The following is a 22,173-nucleotide window of genomic DNA, read 5'->3' as shown; positions in this document are numbered from 1 at the left end:
CATTACATGGTACAGTGGGCGGAAGACTTCAAGTTGCTTTTTAAACTTAAAGATGCTTTCCACCTATCTGATCGTCCGCAGTAATGCCTAACAACCCGCGGCTTCGTTATGTACCTTAACATTGCAAAGTCAGCCAGGCGCAAAGCTAGCTGGGGGTGAGGCCAAGATGATTTCGGGGGAGGTCCGAACCCTTCGAAGCAGATAGTGAAAGAAAATTGCAGCGGACTGCAAGGGAAAAAAAAAAAAAAAAAGATACCTTAAGACTTTTTTTTTTTTTTTTTATGACTCAGTTTGCCATGTTTCATAGCCGTCGTCCAACTTTATCTCCAAAGCACACAGGGCGCCGTCCGACAACACACCTTGGAGAAATATTACCTATCTTTATTTATTTATTATTCGAGGCCAACTTTGAGCCAAAAGTGTCGTGGAAGTTTACGTTCAGCAGTGACACAAGGAAATCATTTCAAATAAATTAAGACGCTAAACTAACAAAACCCCCAAAAAATAAATAAATAAACAAAGCAATTCGGAAATAGCCAGAGACTGAGCTGCGTTGTGTTTGTTTACGAAGCCGTATGAGCCCTCTAGTGGTTGTTTTCCTTGCTGTTTTATTCCGTTTCGGTTTTCTTCCGTGTGGACTTCAATCAAACATCGCTTCCCTCTCTTCCTCCTCTACGTCTGCTCACGTCAAGGCAATTTTCTCCGAGTATTTGCACCCCTGCCCCTCCCTCGCATGAACGGCCGGCCTTATCGTTCCCTTCGAAATGAGTCATGCGTATGCAACAAAGATCTTCCTCCCGTCTATCGGCAATGAGCAGCATCCTCGCCGCTGTTAAACCGCTGTGTGGCGAGAACATTGGTATTCACATCATCTGTTGCGCCCTTCGCATTAGTGAGCCGTTTTAATGTGCTCCGAGATTGGTCGCGGTGCATCTACTCGGGAAATGTGACGCGTGACGGATAAGACGTGTTGCGAGGGGATAAAAAAAAATAAAAAATACGTGCGGCAACAGCTCGGTTTGTTGTGAAGCGTGTTGTTTGCGCTGAAAATGAAGGCTGTCAAGTCACATTTGTGTGAAATCGGCAGGGTGCTCCTCCACTAGTTCAAAGAGCTTTTTGAAGAAAGTCTGGTTTGCCTGGATTTCTTGACACCCCCCCCTCCGCAACCCACCTCCCTCTCCGCCGCCTCTTCTCGCGCTCTCTCGACGGAAACGAGATGCACTCTGAAAGGGACAAAGTCAAGGACGAGCTCACAAGAGCACGTCGCTACCGCAGGCAAAAACACTCTTTGAACAAGGCGTCCGTGCCCCCGAACACACGTCTTCCCGCCAAGAACGCACAGGACACAAGCTCCGCATATTCATCCGTAAATTCATTTTTTTCGGAGGAGTTGGGGTCAGAGGTTATGTGCCATAATAGCTTCTTTCGACTGTTTGATTGTTGAAGAGTGAACGTTGGCCCACCATATCGTCGACGTGAATCTCTTTCCATTTTAAATACTGAATATTTATGTGGAAAAAAAACACAACGATGGAAGTCAATTTTAATAATTGCATTTTGTGCTGAATTAATTGCTTGTGAGTGTTAGAAATCGATTTCTATCTTCGTAAAATCCTCCCTGAATGCAGTTTGTAAAAAAAGGGCCCTCGTAAAGGTTTTGTACATTTTCTCGATAAATAGTCAAGATTCAGGCGGAATTAAAGGCTGTATGCATTTTATGATTTATTGATTATTTAACCGGACTTGGACCTCAACAATCCTCATTTGCAGCTTCGTTGGCACACACCCACTTGCATGTGAATGCAAGAGTCCTGAATTATTCACAGGGAAATTAAAAGGAAAATCTGATGTTAATTGATCTTACAGAAATTTCCTGCGCTTCCCCTTCAGCCCTGCTTAAAAACTTTTTCAACAATCATCTAAATTGTTTTTGCCGAAGCTTTCGACCACACACACTTCGGAAATGTTAAGTTAATTTCTCTCGTGGAGGCCACCGAGGAAGCGTGTCTCAATTCTTTTGTCCATACTAGCCTATTCAAAAGCTGTCAGTCAAAGCGCCCGCGTTCAATGCAAAAAGTCCCATATGGAGAGCAGAGCAGAGCAGAGCAGTCCATTAAGAGGTCGCAGCAGAGCTGTCAGCTCCTCGTCTGACTTGAGGCCACTGACACATCGCGCGCGTGTGTGTGTGTTTGCGACTTTATTGGTGTTGGCACAAAAGTAGCAGCAAGCGAGGGGCGAGCCGTGATTGGCCCAAGTCCTGAAGGTGACCGCGGCGGCGCTGCAAATGGCCGTGAATGTCACTGCAGCCGCCACTGTCGGAAGATTTTTTTGCGGGGAAATAAATATAACACCAGTTAAATTACATATAGGAATATGAGTGAGCTCCGATTGGCCCAATCGCTGCGTGTGACCATACGGCCGCGAAGGTCACAGCAGCGATAGAAATTTGTTGTTGCTGATCTGTGAGGATGGGGGCTATGACTGTACGTGCTCTGGGAAATTACACTTAAATTGTTTGGGAATGAATCTTCTGCGTGACAACCACACACACACACCTGAATGTTATATGTTCCTGCTGATATTAATACGTCTTCCTTCCTGCAGGGGTGATTTACACAGCAGGCATCCTGGACTGCGAGAGCGAAGACTCCTATTGGCTGACGGTGTACGCCACAGACCGAGGGGTCACGCCGCTGTCGGCTTCCGTCGAGGTCTTCATCCAGGTAGGACGCGCACGCTCTGCATGACAATTGGAGCTTTTGCAGTGCAGGGATGGACTCGACGTATGGTTATATACTCACTCCCCACACTCCAACAGCAGGGCGTTCATCAAAAACACCTTGAGAAAGTCAACTACAAAGCTGCAATGTTTGTAAGAAATGTAGTTAGCTTAATGCTAACATATAATGCAGAATGCAGTATACAAGCTAAAAATAATAACAATAATAGCATCAACTTTGTCTTCAATTTTTTTTACACCAACTACCATTGGCGCACAAGCATACATTTAACGTTTTGACTCGCACGCTAACAACAACAACATAGATTATGGATAATCCAGTTTTATGCTGGAACGGCCATGTTGATTTTTTTGATGGACCCGTACGCCGTAGCGTTATCCAGAACTCTGTCGATATCATAATGTGCAGAGTGTAAATACACTTGATTGTTCTGCCTCAGTATCGAGCGCAAACATGACACATTTGAGAGACTTTGCAGAATGGAACTGTTGTTGTTGTGCCTTTGGGTCGTGATTGGTTGCGCGCGCGCACACACCCCGGAACAGCAAGTTTAATCAGACACAGGTGCTCCTCAATTACCCGCTCAAGCGTTCCGGTGGTGTGTCGCTCGCGGCCCTCGCTCGTAAATATTCCGCACACGTACACGCCGAAGCTGACATTCGCAATGCATTGTGGGTGCGACTTAAAGCATGCACATACTCAGTTGAGAGATTCATAAACTAGATAGAAAGAAAGTGTGCAGGCGTACCTAATAGAATGGTCACAAAAAGCATTTGTCCTCTGATCAGGTGGAGGACGTGAACGACAACGCGCCGCTCACCTCGGACCCCATTTACCACCCGTCGGTGATGGAGAACTCGCCCAGGGACGTGTCGGTCATCCGCATCCAGGCGCAGGACCCCGACCTCAGCTCCACGCCCAGCCGCCTCAGCTACCGCATCACTGCCGGCAACCCGCAGAATTTCTTCTACATCAACCCCAAAACAGGTCAGCCAAGTCATTCACATGTTGACATCGGGTTTTAAGCGTAAAAGGAAGCTGACGTTAGTCCGGTGGGCCAAAGGAGGTTGCTCTTTTCCCATCATCTGAGCCCTCCTGTGTTGCTGTTGTTGTTATCTCTTGCTCATTGACGTTCCCGTCTCCTGATAAATGGACTTTTACCGCATCCGGCGCCGCCTCCCGACCAGGATCCTATTAAAGCGGCGGAATGATATGATAGGCGTGTTATCACGCCGCGACGGAACTTTTGTGTGTGTCAGGACTCCTGCAACTTTCCGTAGTCCTGCGCGGAACTGATTGATGTGTCCCGTTCGACCCCGACGCTTTGATTTGTTTGGTGTGCGTGCGCGTGCGTGCGCGTAGCCATGCGCAACACAAGATTGAAGCACTGCTCTCTGCTTTAGGTGCGTTGACAACTCCCCCAGACCACAACCCCAAAAACCACTTAAGCCCCCCCACACACACACACACTCCCACTCATCCTCCTCTTCGTTTTCTTCCTCGGCAGGGAAGTAAACACAAGAGATGAGTGTTGACACAAGGTCCAAGACTAGGGAAAAAAAAACCTACCATGTTTGTCCTCCCTGGCTGTGTAAGATTTATTTATTTTCTAGTGGACACTGTGTGGGATGTATCACAATGACTTGTACACTTGTTTATATATTACAATTCTGAGTGTCGATCGGGGTACAAAAAAAATTCTGATTGTGTTGCTGTGCAAATGCTTGAGTGAGAGGATCCTCTCAAGGTGACACTTCCATATGAGGGCACATGTGTGTGACTAAAACACGCACGTTCCACCTCATAACGCACACACACTTGTGCGTTAATTCCGCTGCCATCAAGTAAATGAATTGGCTTTCAGGATTATGTGCTTTTTTTGCCTGCATGTATTAATTATTGACATGTTTTTATCCATATTCATGAACACAGACACTACTAAAAGTGTCTAAAAGTGAAGCAGGGTTCAACGTGGAGCAGAGAAAGACTTGATGAGATTTTTGAGGAGGATTAGGAAGTAAATCTTATACATCCGTACGGCGCGCCTCTAGAATGTTAATGCAGGTCCTCGCACCGCTGCGATTTTACTGCTATTGAGTGTAATAAATATAAATATAATTATGCACTTAATAGCCAATCTGTATTAAGGAACCAGCAGCCCCAATAAAGGCTGCCTTTTCTTACTAGAATGTATTTCATATTTAATAGAGAGCACTGGTTTAAATGTGAAGTGCATAATTTTTTTTGGGCACGTTTGACTTCTGGTCTCTGCTGCCTGTCCGCCATACACTAATTTCTTTAAGTTCTGTGAAGATATACTGTTGTGTGTGAAAACATCATGGATGGACTGACAGAAATTAGTATTGGCGAGTCGCCTCAATGCTGCACAACATGGAAACTTTGGATTCCTGTCAAACGCCATAAAAAAGATGTCTTGGAAAATTTGTGAAAGATGACAAAGTATTATAATGACTCTCTTGTGTCCTATGGCTTCCAGGCTTGATCACCACGACGTCGAGGAAGCTGGACCGAGAGCAGCAGTCGGAACACTTCCTGGAGGTAACGAACGACCGGCGCGGGGACTCGGGGGCCCTCCGATTTGTTTATCTTTAGTCGCCACCTGTCACGCCGCTAACGCAGCACACCGGCTGGAGGACGAGCTAGACGCCAAGCCCCTCCAGGCCCCCTCAGACGCTGATGAATGTCTGCAGGTTGGGACCCGGACGCGGGGATTTCTTCAATGTAATCGTTCATCATTGGTTATCTCCTTGGCTCGGGCCGGCGAGGACTTTGTGTGTGTGTGTGTGAGTTAGATAAGCGCAGACACTGGGCGTCCAGATAGCGTCGCGATTAGCATTCGCGCTGCCCGCGCTGCATGCAGATGAAGCGGATAATTGCGGTGTCGCCGCTTCACAAGGAAAAAAGTTTATCCTTGCTAAGACTTTTCACGCAACGTATTAACCGCCACTCTGAAATGAAATAAAACCCCCGAGTGACCGAGATGTTTATCTGTCGCCGAATGATACCTCAGCCTCAGTGCGCACGGTGAGAGGACACCGGGGAAGACAATAACATCATAGATGCTCACTTCATTAGGTAGCCAATTTAATGAGAGCCAATAGAAGAGCTGGAGCAATAAATCTACTTTTGCAAATGCAACTTTAGGTCATTAGGACACCAAGGAATGTTTTCCAAATCTAGCCCATGGAGCCCGTTTCGCTTTTGTCACATAAAATATGGTAGTCATAGCCATCAGAGGTTTCGACATTAAAAAAAAAAAAAAAATATCTATACTCAAGTAACTTGGGGAGTCTGTGGAACATGGCGGTAAAGTTCAATGACTCCTCATCAAATACCAACAGTCAAAGAAAATTCCGCCCCAGCAGCTAATCTCCCAGAGGAACACAAAATCTGGTAGGCATACCTAGCGTGTGTCGAACCAAAAAAAAAAGTCTCAAGCCCCAAAAGATTTGTGAAGTCTGGGGAAGAATGCAGTGTAGAGCATGAAGGTAAAGTTTGAAGTCTCGCCATCAAATTCCTTTTTTAAAAATGGAAAATCCCATCCTTGAAGCAGTTTCATTTGAGAACATGAATTTTTGTAGCCTTGAATATCATGAGTAGACTCACCAAAAGTATCAACAAACCACATATTGTCCTAATGGACCAACATCATTTTGGTTTGAAGCAGACATATTGAGCTTAGTATAAGCGACATTTTCTTCCTTTGAGCGCCGTCTTCCTTCAAACGCTGCATGCTCACTTGAAAGTGGATGTAAATAGACAGTCGGAAATGGGCTCTCCATCTAAGAGCTGCCGTGGTTGGTGTGTGCCCGCAAGAGAGTGTAATCAAGAGTCCAGTCAGCAGTCAGGCAGCTCGCACTCGTGATGTGATCCAATCGATGTTGTGATGAGACCTTTGCCTCCACCACAGGCCTCGCTAATACAAAGAGATTTCCCATGAGCGTCACTCCTCACCGCCGCTGACGTGCATCCGCTTAAAGCACACAAAAACATTCCACGCACAAAACCGTGTCGGTTTCCTAGGTGACGGTCATCGACGGGCCGGTGACCACCCGCCAGTCCACCGTGTGGGTCATGGTCCACGTGGAGGACGAGAACGACAACCCGCCTGTCTTCCCGGAGGTCACCTACCGCATCCGCTTGCCCGAGCGCGACCGCAATCGGCGCGGCGAGCCCGTCTACCGGGTCTTCGCGCACGACCGCGACCTGGGCGCCAACGCCAACGTCAGCTACAGCATCGTGGACGGTAACCGTGAGGAGACTTTCAACGTGGACCCACGCACTGCCATGGTGGTGTCCAAGAAGGCGGTGGCGGCCGGCACCTATCACGTCCTCACGGTAGGTCAAACTCGGGTGGCTTTTTGGGCAAATTTTCCTCAGGCTTCAATCCACGTTTTATCATCCCAATGCATTTTTATGAGTCGGTCGGCAAAGAGGAATTTAATAACCCGCCGATGGAATTGCTTTTTTATTTCAGTTTGCTTGCACTCAATCACGTCGACACAAAGCTTGTTCAGGGGCCTTCATTTAAAAACAAATATCGTACTAATGGTGTCACTTTTATTCTTTTTACACCACTTTGCTGCATATATACGCTTTGTCTTTTCTGATTGGTCAATGCCATGCTGAGTCTGTATCTGAAGGCGTAGAAGAAGTAGTTCATCGCTGTAGAATTCGCTTCGATGACATCATTTCGTCTGTCAGATCAAAGCCGAAGACGGCGGCGACCCCCCGCTGTGGTCCACGGTCAAGCTTCACGTGGAGTGGATTCGCCGGCCTGCGCCCTCGCCGCTGCCCCTGCTGTTCACCCAGCGCTGCTACAACTTCTCCGTGCCCGAGACGGCCGCCGTGGCTCAACCCGTGGGTGTGGTCGCCGTGGGCCAATCCAACAACCCCGTTTGGTTCAACATTGTGGGTGAGGCCACTTGGAAACATTGACGGAAAATACCCTGACCATTTTTTGCGAAAGCGTCATCGGGTCGCAGTCTGTCAGCATCGATAGTGCCTTCTATTTTTACATGGGCGGGCAGTTCAATTTTATTTATTTATTTGTTCTATCTGTGCAGTGACAGCATGTAATTGATTTCGATGACCTTTCACTGCACTGGTTTGTTCTCTACCACTGCCGCTGTTGTTCAAAATAATCAACACCATGCCGACGCGTTAATTAAAAAGGACTTGATTAATACTACACTGGCGCAGAGAAAACATCGTCGTAATTGTCGTTTGCATCTTTCACGCTTCAGCGGCCACAATTTGAGTAGAACTTATCAGACCCAACTGGTGTCGAATTACATTGTATAGCGAGACAAAATGATTTGGGCATTTTGTGCAATTAGATGCGGCTATATTTGTGGGAACTGTTTTGGGACTAAATTATTTTCTTCCTGGGTTACAAATCAGGATTTGAATATAACGTCTTGGTAGACAAATTAATAAATGCATCTCAACAAACACATTTAGGGGAGAAGAAAACAGCTCAATCAGGTCAGCAAATTTTTCGGGACTCTTGGTAATGCAAATCTTTGGTGGGCCTTATTAAACATTGCGGCGGGCCGCAAGTGACCCACGTGCCATACTTTGCCTAGCACCCTTCCTATAGGCGTCCAAATAATTTTGTCTTTTAATTTCTTTTTAATTCACGTTCTCTATGTGCAGGTGGACGCGTGGCCAGAGAAATGTTCTACATTCCTCAGAACGCGTGTGGAAGGAACTGCTCGCTTGACACTGGTAAGGCGAAAAAGAAATTGGTACATTCAGCCCAAACGTTGGCAGTATGAGATACGATACAATTCCGAGATGTTCCATTCGGAATCAAATCATGAAGAAAAATATCTCAAAATGTGTTTTCCTTTTCAATCCATGAATGGAAATGAGTCCCAGGCTGTTGGAAAAACTGCAAAGAATCACTCAAACTCCAAGATGGATAGAATCAAACTGAATTTTTTTAAATCACTGAATGACAAAATATTGTAACCGCTTCGCATCGGTGTTGCATGAAGTCAGCTCGACTCATTCCGACAGTCACCTCACATTTGTGGTGTGCGTCAAAACGCTTCTTTGAAGATATCTCTTTTCGGTAATACTCCCAGACAGCCAACCCCCGAGTGTAATATTGACCATCTTCTCCTGAGGGAGGAAGCAACAACAAAGACACCCCCCCACCCCCACCACCACCACCAAAAAAAAATCAAAAAGTAAGCCAATCACTGCAGTAGGCATCAGTATTCATGTGCTTGCGCGTGAAGCCCGAGCCCTCAGATATGTGCGGGGATGAGAGTGAGGATGGCCTTGAATAGCTAAGCTACATCAATTCTGTTTCCCGCTCTCTCTGTGTGACTTTAATCAAACATGAAGCCTATAAACTGTGCGCTGGCCTAGGCTGCGAGGTGGCCGGTGTTCGGCGAGCGATAAGGCAGATGTTGGCGAGGTCGCTAACGGCTGCCGGGCGGCACGTTGTCGCGTTTCACTTCACTTTACTGCGCTCGACTGCCGGGCCCAGATGGCCACAATAATTGCACGGTGAGGTCGAGACGCGAATGCTAACATGCTTACATGTGTTTGCGTGTGCGCGCGCAGGTAGTTTCGATATGCAGTTTGACCTCCAAGTGGGCGTGGCCACCCTGGTGGTGGCCAAGCCGCTGGACGCCGAAGTGCAGGCCTTCTACAACATGACGGTGCAGGTGACAGACGGCACCAATGTTGCCACCACGCAGGTACACACTGAAGGGAACCTGCATGGCGGGGTGGAATTGATTTATTTTAGAACCTCTCGCTGTGCCGCTTCAGGTATCCATCCGGGTCCAGGACAGCAACGACAACCCTCCGGCGTTCTCGCAACCGGCCTACGACGTCAGCGTTTCCGAGGACGTGGCGGTGGACACGGAGCTGCTGCGCCTTCGTGCGTCCGACATGGACGAGCGCAGCCGTCTCAGCTTCTCCATCTATGGCAGCGTGGACCCGGCTAGCATGCGCTTATTCCGGCTCAGCCCGAGCACGGGGGCGCTCTACACGGCCGACCAGCTGGATTACGAGGCCCGGACGCAGCACATCCTCACGGTCATGGTGGGCTCCTGGCATCGGTGTTGGTCTCCCTGATTTGATCTTGTTTATCATACCTTGCGGTCTGCTTCAGGTCAAAGACCAGGAGTTTCCATTCAACCGGGACCTGGCTCGAATCCTGGTGGCGGTCGAGGATGCCAACGACAACGTCCCCTACTTCACCAGCACGGTTTACGATGCGGTCGCTTTGGAATCGTCCCCCGTCGGTACATCGGTCTTGCAAGTCACAGCGCTGGACAAGGACAATGGCGTTAATGGGCAACTCACCTTTACTATACAAGCAGGTTGGGATTCGTTTTAGTTTGCCTCTTTGCTTTTCAGCTCGCTGTGTAGTATACAAAGTATTGTATAGTATACACTATTGGATACGTGTTTGATTCCTTAGGCAATACGGGCGGCGTATTCGGCATCAATAACAACACAGGCCTCATCTTCATCGCCAAGGACGTGGACATCACTTCTGTGGGCTTTTACACACTCACCATACGAGTCACCGACGGCGGCTTTCCACGTCTAATGGCCACCGCTTCCGCCCGTGTATCTTTGACGCTGTCCGACGTATCCAGACCCAAATTCTCCCAAAATGAGTACCAGGCCGAGGTAACGCACGGTGGGATGTGGGAGACCCGCAAAATGATAACCTATTGAGATTTGCTGTCGTTGCAGATCATGGAAAACAGCACGGCCGGAGCTTACGTGACCACCGTTAGTGCCTTGAGCCGCTCGGCACTTGTTTATGACATCACCAGGGGCAACGAGGAAAGGTGCTTCTTCATTAATCACCACACGGGTGTCATCAGCACGCGCAAACGCTTCGACTTTGAGGTCAGTTCATACTTTGTGGACTCGCTTGATGAAGTGCATATGCCATTTTGTGGGTTAGCCTTCTCAAAATTATATTGGAAATTCAGAGGAAAGAAATATGGATTTTTTTTGTTGGTATGTAATCTCTGCTTGGTCTTGTGTCTTTGTTTGGGGCAGAAAATGGCCTCCTACTTCCTGATGGTTCGCGCCTCCAGCATGGCGGGCACAGAGGCCACTGCCGCACTTGTGGTTCAAGTGGGCGACGTCAACGACAATGCGCCTGTCTTCCAGCAATTAAGGTCTCAAAACCCTTCGGGCACATTGTAGAGTGGAAGTCCTAATCTCGCTGTCGGACCTCCTGCGACAGGTACACGGGAGCCATCAGCGAGGCGGCGCCAGTCAACAGCGTGGTCCTGGGGGACGACGGCAACCCGCTAGTCATCCGGGCGACAGATGCCGACCGCAATCACAACGCCCTGCTGGTGTTCCAGATCATAGACGAGACTGCTCGCATGTTCTTCAGCGTGGACTCTGGGACCGGATCCATCCGGTAGGTACCGAGTTTTTAGACATGGAGTCCCCAAAGCCAGTTTAAAAAAGGTCTCAAGAACCCTTTTTATTTATTTTTTTTAAGGACCATTGCCAGTGTGGATTATGAGACCTTCCCCGAGTTTGTCTTCAGGGTTCACGTCAGAGACAGTGGACAGCCGCCGCAAAGTGCCGAGCGTCCTGCTGAGGTGCTTATCAAGGTGAGTGGTCCTTCTGTGTACGTCTTTGCCTTCTCTTCATCTTCACTCACTGTTGTGTGAATTTCAGGTGATCAACATCAATGACTCGCCGCCCAGATTCTCTCAGGACATGTACGAGAGCATCCTCCTACTGCCCACCTACCCCGGAGTGGAGGTCCTCCGCGTGGAAGCCTTCGATCCGGACGTAAGCTCAGACCCTGAGCGCAAGACTCCCCAACTTGTCTACTCGCTGGTGGACCGCAACATGGAGCACTTCTCAGTGGAGCGCAGTAGCGGCGTGGTAACGGTCATCAATCAGAACCTCAGCAACGACCGTTATCGATTCAACGTGAAGGTCGGCCAATCGACGCTTCATTAGGCGCAAGCTAATAGCTACAAAATGGCCGCAAACACGCTCCGCTTGTCCGTGTTGCTGCGCTGCAGGTTTGGGACGGTCGTTTCTCCAGCGCGGCGTTGGTCACAGTGCTCATCCGCCAAACCGTCAACAGCGGCCTCTCCTTCGCCGTCCCCTTTTACACCGCCACGGTACGAGAGAACACCCGCAACGCCAGCGTCCTGGCCGTGGTCAACGCCGTCGGCCAGCGCCTCAACGAGCCTCTGAGATTCACGCTGCTCAACCCCGGCGGGCTCTTCGCCGTGAGGCCCACCTGCGGGGCCTTGCTTACTGTCGGCGTCCCCTTTGACCGGGAGGAGCGGGACAGCTACGAGCTGGTGGTGGAGGTCCGCAGAGAGGAGGAAGTGCTGAAGGTGGCCAGAGTCACAGTCAGAGTGCAGGTAAGAATAACATCTCAGCAAACCCGCAAAATCAAGTCTCAATAAGTCATTTTAATTTGAAGCGGCCATTTCGGGGTCATTTCCACAAGCCTTCCACTGCTTCCAGGTTGAGGACGACAACGATAACGCCCCCGAGTTTGTCAACCTCCCATACTACGCCACTGTGCGGGTGGAAGCGGAACCCGGCTCGTCCGTTTTCACGGTGACGGCCACCGACCGAGACTTGGGCGTGAATGCTCAGGTGACCTACCGCCTGAAGGAGCCACACAGGAACTTTCAGGTACCAATGCAACGCAGCACAACCAAGCCCCAATACAATTAGAAAAAAAACGGGATTTTTGAACGTGAAGGACTTCAGTTGCCATGCATGTGAATAGCATAACATAACCTGCAGGTGAACCCAGTGACGGGTGAGCTGACGTTGACGCGAGCCTTCGAGGCCGACCTGTCTAACGCCGAGTTCAAGGTGGCGGTGGTGGCGTCGGACGGCGGCGGCCCCCCTTTGTCCAGTGAGGTGGAGCTTCCTGTTAGCGTGCTGAACCGAGCCATGCCGCTCTTCGACAAGCCCTTTTACGGTGTCACCGTGCCCGAGGACGTGGCCGTGTCCACTTCGTTGCTGAGCATCAACGCCAGCAGCCCAACGGGGCAGCCCATCGTTTTCACCCTGGCCGGCGGTGACCCGTCGCGGCAGTTCGACATCGGCTTCGACACGGGCGCCGTCAGCGTGCTGTACCCGCTGGACTACGAGACGGCGCCGTACTACCGCCTCACGGTCAGGGCCACCGACACGCTGACGGGCGCCAGGTCCGAGGTGGACGTGGACGTGGTGGTGCAGGACGTCAACGACAACGCGCCCGTCTTCCGGAAGCCGGCGTACGCGGCCGTGCTGCCTGAGAACGCCATGATCGGAACCAGTGTCCTGCAGGTGCACAATGTCAATTTTCAACATGGAAGCAAAAATATTGTGATGTCATGAGTTTTTTCATCTTGGAAAAAGTTGAATCTCGTAAATTGTTTCCCCAACAGAAATTTCATCTCAAATATTTACGACTTTATACCGGCCCAAAAATATCGGTCTATTGATTTTGAACTTGGATGATTTAGTCACCGCGTTATTCCAAAGCAGTGCAAACTTCCCCCGAATTTCCCAGAGAAAGCGTCTGACCTTTGCCGAATACCAGAGCCCACTGTGGAAACATTTACTCAAGGCAAGGTCTAATTAAACTGTCTGGACTCACAGAGACGATGTAATATTATAACGGACCACGTCATAAATCATCAATGAGAAAGCTCATTATTACTCTTGTTGTCACAGAGAGCATTTGCTCAATTGAGCATTTCTTCCACCCTCTAAAAATCTGCTTTGTCTTTCCTGATCCATCAAGAACGACATTGATTTTTTTGGGAGATCAGGGCCAGAGTTATTGCAGCTATACATTTCTGCCAGTCCACTTGTAGTTGGTGCTGATAAATCTCGTCGGGGCAGCACCTTCATCACACTTGACGATGTTTGGGCAATTTCTAACCTTGTGGAGTTGAATGTTTTTTCATCGTTTTTACATTTTGCTGATCAAAACCGTCGTCTGCGGATGGTCCCAGGTGTCTGCTCAGGATCAAGACTCGGACAAGAACTCCAGGGTCAGCTACGAGATGGTGTCGGACATCCACAACAGCAGCGACTACTTCCACGTGGAGCGCGACAGCGGCCTGCTGCTGACGGCGCGGCTGCTGGACTACGAGCGCAGGCCGCGCTTCAACTTTGTGGTGCGGGCGACGGACGGCGGCGAGCCGGCGCTCAGCAGCGACGTCAGCGTCACGGTGGCCGTGGCCGACACCAACGACAACCCGCCCGACTTTAGCCAGACGCTCTACGAGGCCTTCGTCAGCCAGCTGGCGCCACCGGGACACTTTGTCACCTGCGTTCAGGCCTCGGACGCCGACATGGGCGACACTCAGAGGCTCAGGTCGGTTGGAAGATGAAGTGGGTAGAAAAAATTCCCCTTTTCAAATGACTGGAACTTCTTCCCTTGAAAATCGATTGTCCGTGGCCCGAGTTTTAGTGATCTTTGTGGTGCAATTATCAAGTGAGAGTTATTGACTTGCCACTCTTTCCCCAGGTACAGCATCCTGTCTGGGAATGAGCGCATGACATTCTCCATGGAGGCGGAGAACGGCATTCTGCGTCTATTTAACAAGAGGCGACAAGGCATGAAGCTGTCGTATCAACTCAACGTCTCCGTGTCTGACGGCGTCTTCACCAACACGGCTCAGGTGACGCCGCCGTCCCGACCCGCTCGTTCCCTCAATTAGTCCACGCCCGGCGTCTGACGAGCGGCTCGGCCCCAGTCCTCCGAGGTTAATGTGTGTTCGCGTCACGTCGGATTTACTGATGAGAGGGCTACCAAGTGGAACGCTCCGTCTCGTAGTTTTTACTCCGTCAGCTGTTTTGTAATTGCTTATATTAAGCGTGAACACGTCTCGAATCCACAACGGTGCTCCACTGCAGCGATGGCCCCACCCCCCCCCCCAAAAAAAAGTCTAAAATGTCCAGCGCAGATGCGTTTCGTGATGTGACAATATACATCATTAGGTGATATTATAATAGTCATATAACCATATTCTAGTGACATTGTAGCATGATAAAGCCAACTGACATATTGATATAGCAGTTAGCATCCGCATCAATACATGCTCAGCCTTTTGCCAAACCTGCTGGGGTTGTACAGGTGGTGGTCTACGTGCTGGGAGCCAACCTGTACAGTCCGGTGTTCAGTCAGCGGTTCTATCTGGCAGAAGTCCCAGAGAATGCACCGCCCGGGTCAAAGGTCACCCAGGTACGTTCATGTTGTGACTTCATCTTCTTTCGTGTCACCTGATCAATCTCTGCGTGTTGCCTTGCAGGTGCGCGCCACCGACGAGGACTCGGGTCTGTTCGGCCAGATCACTTACTCCTTCAACAACGACTTTGGGAAGACTCGCTTCGCCGTGGACGCCGACGGGCTCGTCACCACCGCGCAGAGGCTAGACCGAGAGGACCCTCTCAACAAAGACATCCTCCTTACTGTCATGGCACTGGATGGCGGAGGTACCACCAACCGCCATCATTGTGTCCAGAACTTTCTGATGATCCACTTTTAGTTCCAGCAAGTGTCAGCTCCATAAATTAGAGTCATCACGTTATCACTGCAGCATGAGCGCACGTGTCATCAGTCCGTGTGTTGCGTTGCAGGCCGGGCGTCGTTCTGCACCGTGCGGGTGGTGCTGGCGGATGAGAACGACAACGCGCCACGCTTCCGGGCGGTGGAGTACCGCATGAGCATCAAGGCCGACGTGGGCAAAGGCTCCCTGGTCACGCAGATCCAGGCCAGCGACCCCGATGCCGGCGCCAACGGCAGGATTGTCTACTCGCTCTACAGCGAGGCGCGCTTGTCCCTGGTTGACGTCCTGGAGGTCAGCCCCAATTAGCAGCTATAATGTACACAGTTATTCATATCGATGATGTCACAAGCCCCTCCTGATTTCCATCTGTTAGCGCTACACTTTAGTTCATTATGTCAGCAGATAATGATTGAGCGGCCTGTGGCAACGGAATGAAAACAGGAAGTGACGTACATACCTCGTTCACTGGAGCAATCAAAGTCCTTTGTTACCAGGTGGAGTCGGACAGCGGCTGGATGATGACCAAGAGCTCCGTGTTCCACCTCCAGGGGACGGTGCTGTCTTTCTTCGTCAAAGCCACCGACTGCGGCTCGCCGGCCAAACACTCGCTGGTGTCGGCCTTCATCCATGTGGTGCCCCCCGCCGCCTTCATCCCGTCCTTCAGCCAGCCCCAGTACTCCTTCACCGTCCCCGAGGACACGCCGGCCGGCACGGCGCTGGGCTCCGTCTACATGGGCCCGGGCCAGAGCGCCACCTTCTCCGCCGTAGCCGGGGAGACGGCCGACAGCAACCGAGGCGGCACGTTCCTGGTGGAGGCCGACACGGGGCTGGTTCGCCTGGTCAAGCCCATGGACTACGAGCAGGTGCCCGTCTACCGTTTCAAGGTGGCCGCCGCCACCCGCAGGGACCTCATCGAGGCCATCGTCAGCGTGGACGTGGAAGTCAAGGTCGGTGGTGAGAACGCTGGATAACGGATTTTTCATGTTGTAACAAAATGGAGGTGTAGCAAAGTCACAACCAAAAGGATTACAACCGGGAAAAAACTTCTGTGCACCGGGGCAGGTAATGGACGTGAACGACAACGAGCCAACCTTCGAGACAGACACGTACGTGGCCACGGTGATGGAGGGCATGCCGGTCGGCACCAGGGTGGTCCAAGTGCGAGCGCTGGACCCCGACTGGGGCTCCAACGGTCAGGTGGGTCACCGACGCGTGACGGCTGTAATAGATAAAATCGAGGTTGCACTTTATGCATGTCGACGTTCCCGCAGGTGACGTACAGCCTGGAAGAGGTGTCGTCGGGCGTCAAGTCCGCCTTCTCCATCGACAGCAAGACGGGCTGGCTCACTACCGCCGTCGACATGGACCACGAGATGCGCTCCAGCTACAGCTTCCGTGTGATGGCGTCCGACCTGGGCGAGTCGCGCTCGCTGTGGTCCGGCGCCACCGTCACGGTGGCCGTGTCGGACGTCAACGACAACCCGCCGCGCTTCCAGCGGGAGCGGTACCGCGGTGCCGTCAAGGAAAGCGACCCGCCCGGCGAGGTGGTGGCCGTGCTCAAGACCAGCGACGATGACGGGACCGACCAGAACCGCATGGTCAGCTTTTACATTACAGGTGAGCCGCAAACTTTTCACACTTTGGTGAGATTCGTGACATAAAATGTTGCAAACAACATCAGCAATTTCCAAATGAAGATGTTGTGCTTTACTACTTAAGTGTCTTCTCGTCTATCCGATTCATACAATTTCTATTTGCTTTGTGGTGAAAATCAATCATACAACAAGCTTTCAAGTACTTCCATTCTTCTCATTTGTCCTCATTTGTAGCCGTCTAGCATTTTCTAGTTTGCTCATTAGACTTGACGTTCATTTCTTGTGTACCTGATTATTATGCCGTAGCGAGACGGATTCATTCGGATTAGGAGAAGTGAGTTTAAAACCCTTCCTGGGATCAAGACGATGTGGCCGCGGCTGTCTTGTGAGACTTGTTGTTATTCATGGAGGGACGTGTTTTGTATTCCGGATGAAGGGCGGCGGCGCGCCACCTTGATATCCTGCCATTTAGCGCATTCGCTGGCCTAATGGAGGCGCTATAATCAAAGGTCACACGCCCAAATGCCGTGTACGCCTTGTCTCCACGTTGATACAGTCTGGACCTTTTTGATATCCGACGCCTAGTCTCTGATGTCTACAAAAAAGACTTAAGGTCAAAACCCCGTACTCAAAAATCGTACGTTAGCTACGTTGAACACGTTGCGTTATCTTTGCGCATGGCCAAACCCAGAAAATAGGTGAACCGTGATTGGTCGTTCCTGTGATTAATCCAAATGCTGTGTTTAGACTAGTCGGGGACATACCATATATTATCGTGAAGAAATGTTTTTACTTGATTTCCCCTTTAAGACCTGACAAAAATGGTCAGTTGTTGTGTCGGTGTGTGCGTCAGGGGGTAACGTGGGCGGCGTGTTCGGTCTGGCGCTGGTGCAAGGCGAGTGGAAGGTGTACGTGAGCGGGCTGCTGGACCGCGAGCGTCAGGACCGCTACCTGCTCAACGTGACGGCCAGCGACGGCCTCTACGTGGCCCGCGCCACCGTGGAGGTCACCGTCATGGACGCCAACGACAACAGCCCCGTCTGCAACCAGGTAGGTGAGGTGGCGCCAAAATGGCGGCCCATAACCTCTGTTCAATGTTCAATCTTTTCTTTCCTCGCACTGCATGAGTGAGTTTGTGCTTCTCCAAACTGGGATAGAAAGACCTTGGCAGAGGTTGACGCTCCACTGAGCGCCATTCTAGTTTCCTATTCATTTGATATTTAATCAGTTCTCACCCCCAGGCATTTCCCCCATAATGCAAATCTTCCTCTGGGGCAATTTATGCTCCAAAAGACATTTATTTATGTAAACAATGTCCCTCATTACAGACAGGGGATGTTTTGCTGCTCTGGCATTTGCTGTCTCTACTCCTTACTTACAATCTTGAGTGCTTTAGTTTTTGTTACAAACTTTGTCAACTCAGCCACTTGATATGTTTACAATGCATAAAAGGCTTGAGATTGATTGTGTTTGTGTGCGTGTGTGTGTGTGTGTGTGGTGGGGTGGGGCCTGGCGGAGGCCATTTTGGGAAATGGTCGATGGAGAGCATTTAACCTTGTTGGGTTAGCTTCTGTCAGCTGGGATAATGGATGTGTGTGTATGCATGTGTGTGTGAACGGCAGGCAGTGTACAGCGCCTCGTTTCTGGAGGACGTGGCGGCCAACACGGGCGTGCTGACGGTGGGCGCGTCCGACATCGACTCGGGCTCCAGCGCCGAGATCCAGTACTCGCTCTTTGGCATTGGCGTGGAAGACTTCTACATGGACGCAAACACTGGTAGCTTTTGTCTCCATAACAAATGTTCTGTTGTTTGTATCAAAAGTTTGAAACCATTTGTGGGTTAAGCAAGTTAAGTTAGGTGTATTCAAAATTGTCTGTGAAAAGTGTTCATCTTGTGTGTTTGCGTTTCAAGGCGAGCTTCGCACAGTGGCGCCCTTGGACCGTGAGAGCCGTCCCGCCTATAAGCTGATCGCCCAAGCCACGGACGGCGGCGGTCTCTTCTGCCGCTGCGACGTGTTGCTGAGGCTCCTGGATGTCAACGACAATGCGCCATCTTTCGCAGCCTCGCGTTACGTGGCTAGCGTGTATGAGAACGCCGCGCCCAACACGCTACTCACGCGGCTGCAGGCCACCGACCCAGACCAAGGCCTCAACCGGACCATCGTCTACTCCCTGGTGGACTCTGCCGACGGCTTCTTCTCCATTGACCCGGTGTCCGGGGTAGTGGTCCTAGAGAAACCCCTGGACCGGGAGAGCCAAGACTCATACCGGCTGCGTGTTCGGGCCACAGACCAAGCTGGGCTGCAGGGGGCGCTCTTCTCGCAGGTTGGTGACCTAAAAAAACTAACCTGACTGCAAAAAACAAAACAAATGCAGACCTATCATGTGAAATGACTAATTATGAAGGCAGAAAGTTTAGTAGGTGTGCACTGAATTTTATTTAACGTACAGAATAGCTACTACTACTTTGTCACTACCGGTCTTGATCGTCGTGGTAACAAAAGACAAGGACTAATGAGCTTGTTCTTACTTGTTGACCTTAGGGGGATTTTGACCGGTTACGTGTCAGAAATATTTTCGCGGACCTGCCTTTATATAAATAATACATTTAGATAAATAATGCATTTATAAAATGCGCAACTATTTCTGACACGTAACCGGTGCGTGGCGCATAAAAGGTTGGGGACCACTGATCGATACTATTCACTTGTGAGCTGCTCCATAAAACCATACCTTGGTACAAGGATGTGTTTTATGGAGCAGCTCACAAGTGAATAGTATCGATCAGTGGTCCCCAACCTTTTTTATGGATCAGCACACGAGCAACTGTGTAGCAAATCTTTCCATGATAAAAGATTTTAGGTCCCACTGGGATTTGAACTCGGTTTACTGGGGTGAGAGTCCAGAGTACTAACCACTAGACTATTGAGCCCTGGCTAGTATTGGATGAAATTGAACCATGGTATGGTTTTATGGAGCAGCTCAAGTGACCAGTATAGATCAGTGGTCCCCAGCCTTTTTTATGGATCAGCACACGAGCAACTGTGTTGCAAATTTTTCCATGATAAAATATTTTAGGTCCCACTGGGAGATTAAGGAGGCCACCTTGAGATCTGCCGCGAGGAGCCGCGATAACAAGCCATGTAGATTTTAATTAAGATCAATGCTTATCCCATGAGCACCCAGATGGAAAGATGATGAGAGGTGACAGCTGAGGGGCCAGCGGCTCTCTGGCACCTACTGGTGGAAAAAATACAGTACATGAAGACACACAAAGAGACATTTACACAAACAAGTCTGTTAGCTGTGTTAGCTTCACCAAGTAATCTGAACCACCCTAACTCATTCCAACTTGCGTCCACCAGGTCGAATTAACCGTGCTGGTCTTGGACGTGAACGACAACGCGCCGGTGTTCCAGAGGCGGGACTACACTGTCACCGTGCCCGAGGATGTTGCGGTGGGCGCTGAAGTGTTGCGGGTGCTGGCCACCAGCGCCGACATTGGGCCCAATGCCGAGATCTCCTACCGAATCCGCTCGGGCAACGAGATGGCCAAGTTCTCCATTGACATGGTTCTAGGTGAGCTTTCTGCTCTGAATGTGGAGATCTCGATGTGCAATAGGAAGGTGCTTGGATCCAAAGAACCTAACACATAACTCGCTCCTAGGGTCCATTTCCGTGGCCGGTGAGCTGGACTTTGAGGTGTGCAAGGACTACTACCTGACAGTGGAGGCCTGGGACGGCGGCAGCCCGCCCCTCAGCGCCGCCACCGTGGTCACCGTTCAGCTGATGGATGTCAACGACAACGCCCCGGTCTTCAGCCGGGACGTCTACAACGTCCTGATCAGCGAGGACACGCCGGTTGGCCAGTCCGTAACCAGGGTAGTCTGATTGGTTCTTAATGGCGCCGTTAGCTGGAATCGTAATTACTGAAGGGACGTGTGCTTTTTGAAGGTGCTGGCGGAGGACTTGGACAGCCAAGTTAACGGACGCATCACCTACTCCATCCTGAAAGGCGACCGGAGTAACCACTTCTGGATCGACCCGGTGACAGGCCTGCTCAAAGTCAATAAGCGTCTGGACCGCGAGCTGGTAAAGCATCTACAAACATCCGATAGTTAGGTCTTAGCTGACTGATTGCAAATAGCTATTTACACCCAACACACCTCAGCGTAAACGCTCAGTACCGTCGATAATCGGGCCTTTGCCGGCTTCAAAGGAAAATGCTATATGGCCGGATTGCCGGTATGTGTGGAGCCGTCTTAAGGATGGACCTTTAAGCGCAAAACAACTCGGGAAGAAATCAATAGTCGTTTTCGGAGTCGGCGCAAGGTCAGCGAGCGCTCACATTATGCGGCCCTAACGATGCGTGTCGGCCGCATAGCCTCATGCATAAAGATGCGTCCGCTCTCCCTCGTGCAGGTGTCCCGCTACGCTCTGTCAGTCCAGGCCTTCGACAGCGGCTCGCCTGCCATGTCCTCAACCGTCGCCGTCAACGTGGACGTTGCCGACGTTAATGACAACCCGCCAGTCTTCACCCCGCCCAACGCCACTGCTGTGGTCCAGGTGACTCAATAGGGTTTGCTATTTGATATGACTGCTGAAGCAATCCAAACACTATGTTCAAGTATTTGTACCTTGTGACACTCTGTTTTTTCAACTTGAAGCTGAGCCAAGCTCCCGGCAGCGTCCTCCTACGTTTGTCTGTCAGCGACAAAGACTCCCCCAGAAACGGACCACCCTTTGAGTTTGCCCTCGTTTCTGGCAACGAGGGTGGTTTCTTCACGTTGGACCAGACGGGAACGCTGAGGTCCAACCGCCAGTTCAGCCCAGAGTCCCCCCGGGAGTTCACCCTTGAAGTCCAGGTCAGAATTCGAATGCCAAATCAACATTTCTGTCATGAGAAATAGTTTGAGAACCACCGGCCTCAGGAATGAACTTTTTGTCCGTTAGGTGAGCGACTCCGGGCGACCTCCTCTTCTCTCGTCCTCATGGGTCTTTCTACGGGTCATCGGGAACAGTCAGTACAAGCCGGCCGTCTCGCCCCTGGAAATCTTGGTGGTGACGGCGACCGACACGTTCCAGGGCGGCCCGATTGGTCGCATCCACGCCACCGACCGCGACCCCAGCGACGCGCTGTTCTTCACCCACAGGCCGCAGGATAAGAGCATGTTTAGCATCAACAGGCAGGACGGAAGTGTGAGCGCGCTACCGGGCCTCGAGCCGGGGAGGTAAACACTTCGCTTAACGCTGACTTTGGGACGTTGG

At 50.7% G+C, this 22,173-nt stretch overlaps 1 protein-coding gene across 1 annotated transcript in view; it reads left to right on the top strand.

Moving 5' to 3' along the window:
- Positions 1-22,173, top strand: part of LOC133168371 (protocadherin Fat 3) — a 39,546-nt gene that overhangs the window by 9,180 nt on the left and 8,193 nt on the right. Inside the window, exons 5-39 of the mRNA XM_061299895.1 lie at positions 2,605-2,723; positions 3,530-3,728; positions 5,239-5,300; positions 6,786-7,100; positions 7,467-7,677; positions 8,421-8,492; positions 9,342-9,478; positions 9,552-9,827; positions 9,898-10,108; positions 10,210-10,424; positions 10,491-10,649; positions 10,806-10,927; positions 10,996-11,178; positions 11,263-11,377; positions 11,445-11,711; positions 11,801-12,151; positions 12,258-12,431; positions 12,546-13,076; positions 13,751-14,115; positions 14,269-14,422; positions 14,878-14,985; positions 15,053-15,236; positions 15,381-15,601; positions 15,805-16,257; positions 16,373-16,507; positions 16,582-16,927; positions 17,759-17,955; positions 18,528-18,681; positions 18,818-19,230; positions 20,271-20,484; positions 20,573-20,787; positions 20,860-20,997; positions 21,328-21,471; positions 21,573-21,770; positions 21,859-22,136. Of these exons, the coding sequence (XP_061155879.1) occupies positions 2,605-2,723; positions 3,530-3,728; positions 5,239-5,300; positions 6,786-7,100; positions 7,467-7,677; positions 8,421-8,492; positions 9,342-9,478; positions 9,552-9,827; positions 9,898-10,108; positions 10,210-10,424; positions 10,491-10,649; positions 10,806-10,927; positions 10,996-11,178; positions 11,263-11,377; positions 11,445-11,711; positions 11,801-12,151; positions 12,258-12,431; positions 12,546-13,076; positions 13,751-14,115; positions 14,269-14,422; positions 14,878-14,985; positions 15,053-15,236; positions 15,381-15,601; positions 15,805-16,257; positions 16,373-16,507; positions 16,582-16,927; positions 17,759-17,955; positions 18,528-18,681; positions 18,818-19,230; positions 20,271-20,484; positions 20,573-20,787; positions 20,860-20,997; positions 21,328-21,471; positions 21,573-21,770; positions 21,859-22,136 (7,636 nt within the window). The remainder of the gene's footprint in view (positions 1-2,604; positions 2,724-3,529; positions 3,729-5,238; positions 5,301-6,785; positions 7,101-7,466; positions 7,678-8,420; positions 8,493-9,341; positions 9,479-9,551; positions 9,828-9,897; positions 10,109-10,209; positions 10,425-10,490; positions 10,650-10,805; positions 10,928-10,995; positions 11,179-11,262; positions 11,378-11,444; positions 11,712-11,800; positions 12,152-12,257; positions 12,432-12,545; positions 13,077-13,750; positions 14,116-14,268; positions 14,423-14,877; positions 14,986-15,052; positions 15,237-15,380; positions 15,602-15,804; positions 16,258-16,372; positions 16,508-16,581; positions 16,928-17,758; positions 17,956-18,527; positions 18,682-18,817; positions 19,231-20,270; positions 20,485-20,572; positions 20,788-20,859; positions 20,998-21,327; positions 21,472-21,572; positions 21,771-21,858; positions 22,137-22,173) is intronic.

Source organism: Syngnathus typhle, linkage group LG15 (assembly GCF_033458585.1).
Source record: "Syngnathus typhle isolate RoL2023-S1 ecotype Sweden linkage group LG15, RoL_Styp_1.0, whole genome shotgun sequence".
Classification (NCBI taxonomy): Eukaryota; Metazoa; Chordata; class Actinopteri; order Syngnathiformes; family Syngnathidae; genus Syngnathus; species Syngnathus typhle.
Note: the sequence above shows the minus strand (reverse complement) of the source record. Positions and strands in the feature narration are given on the sequence as shown.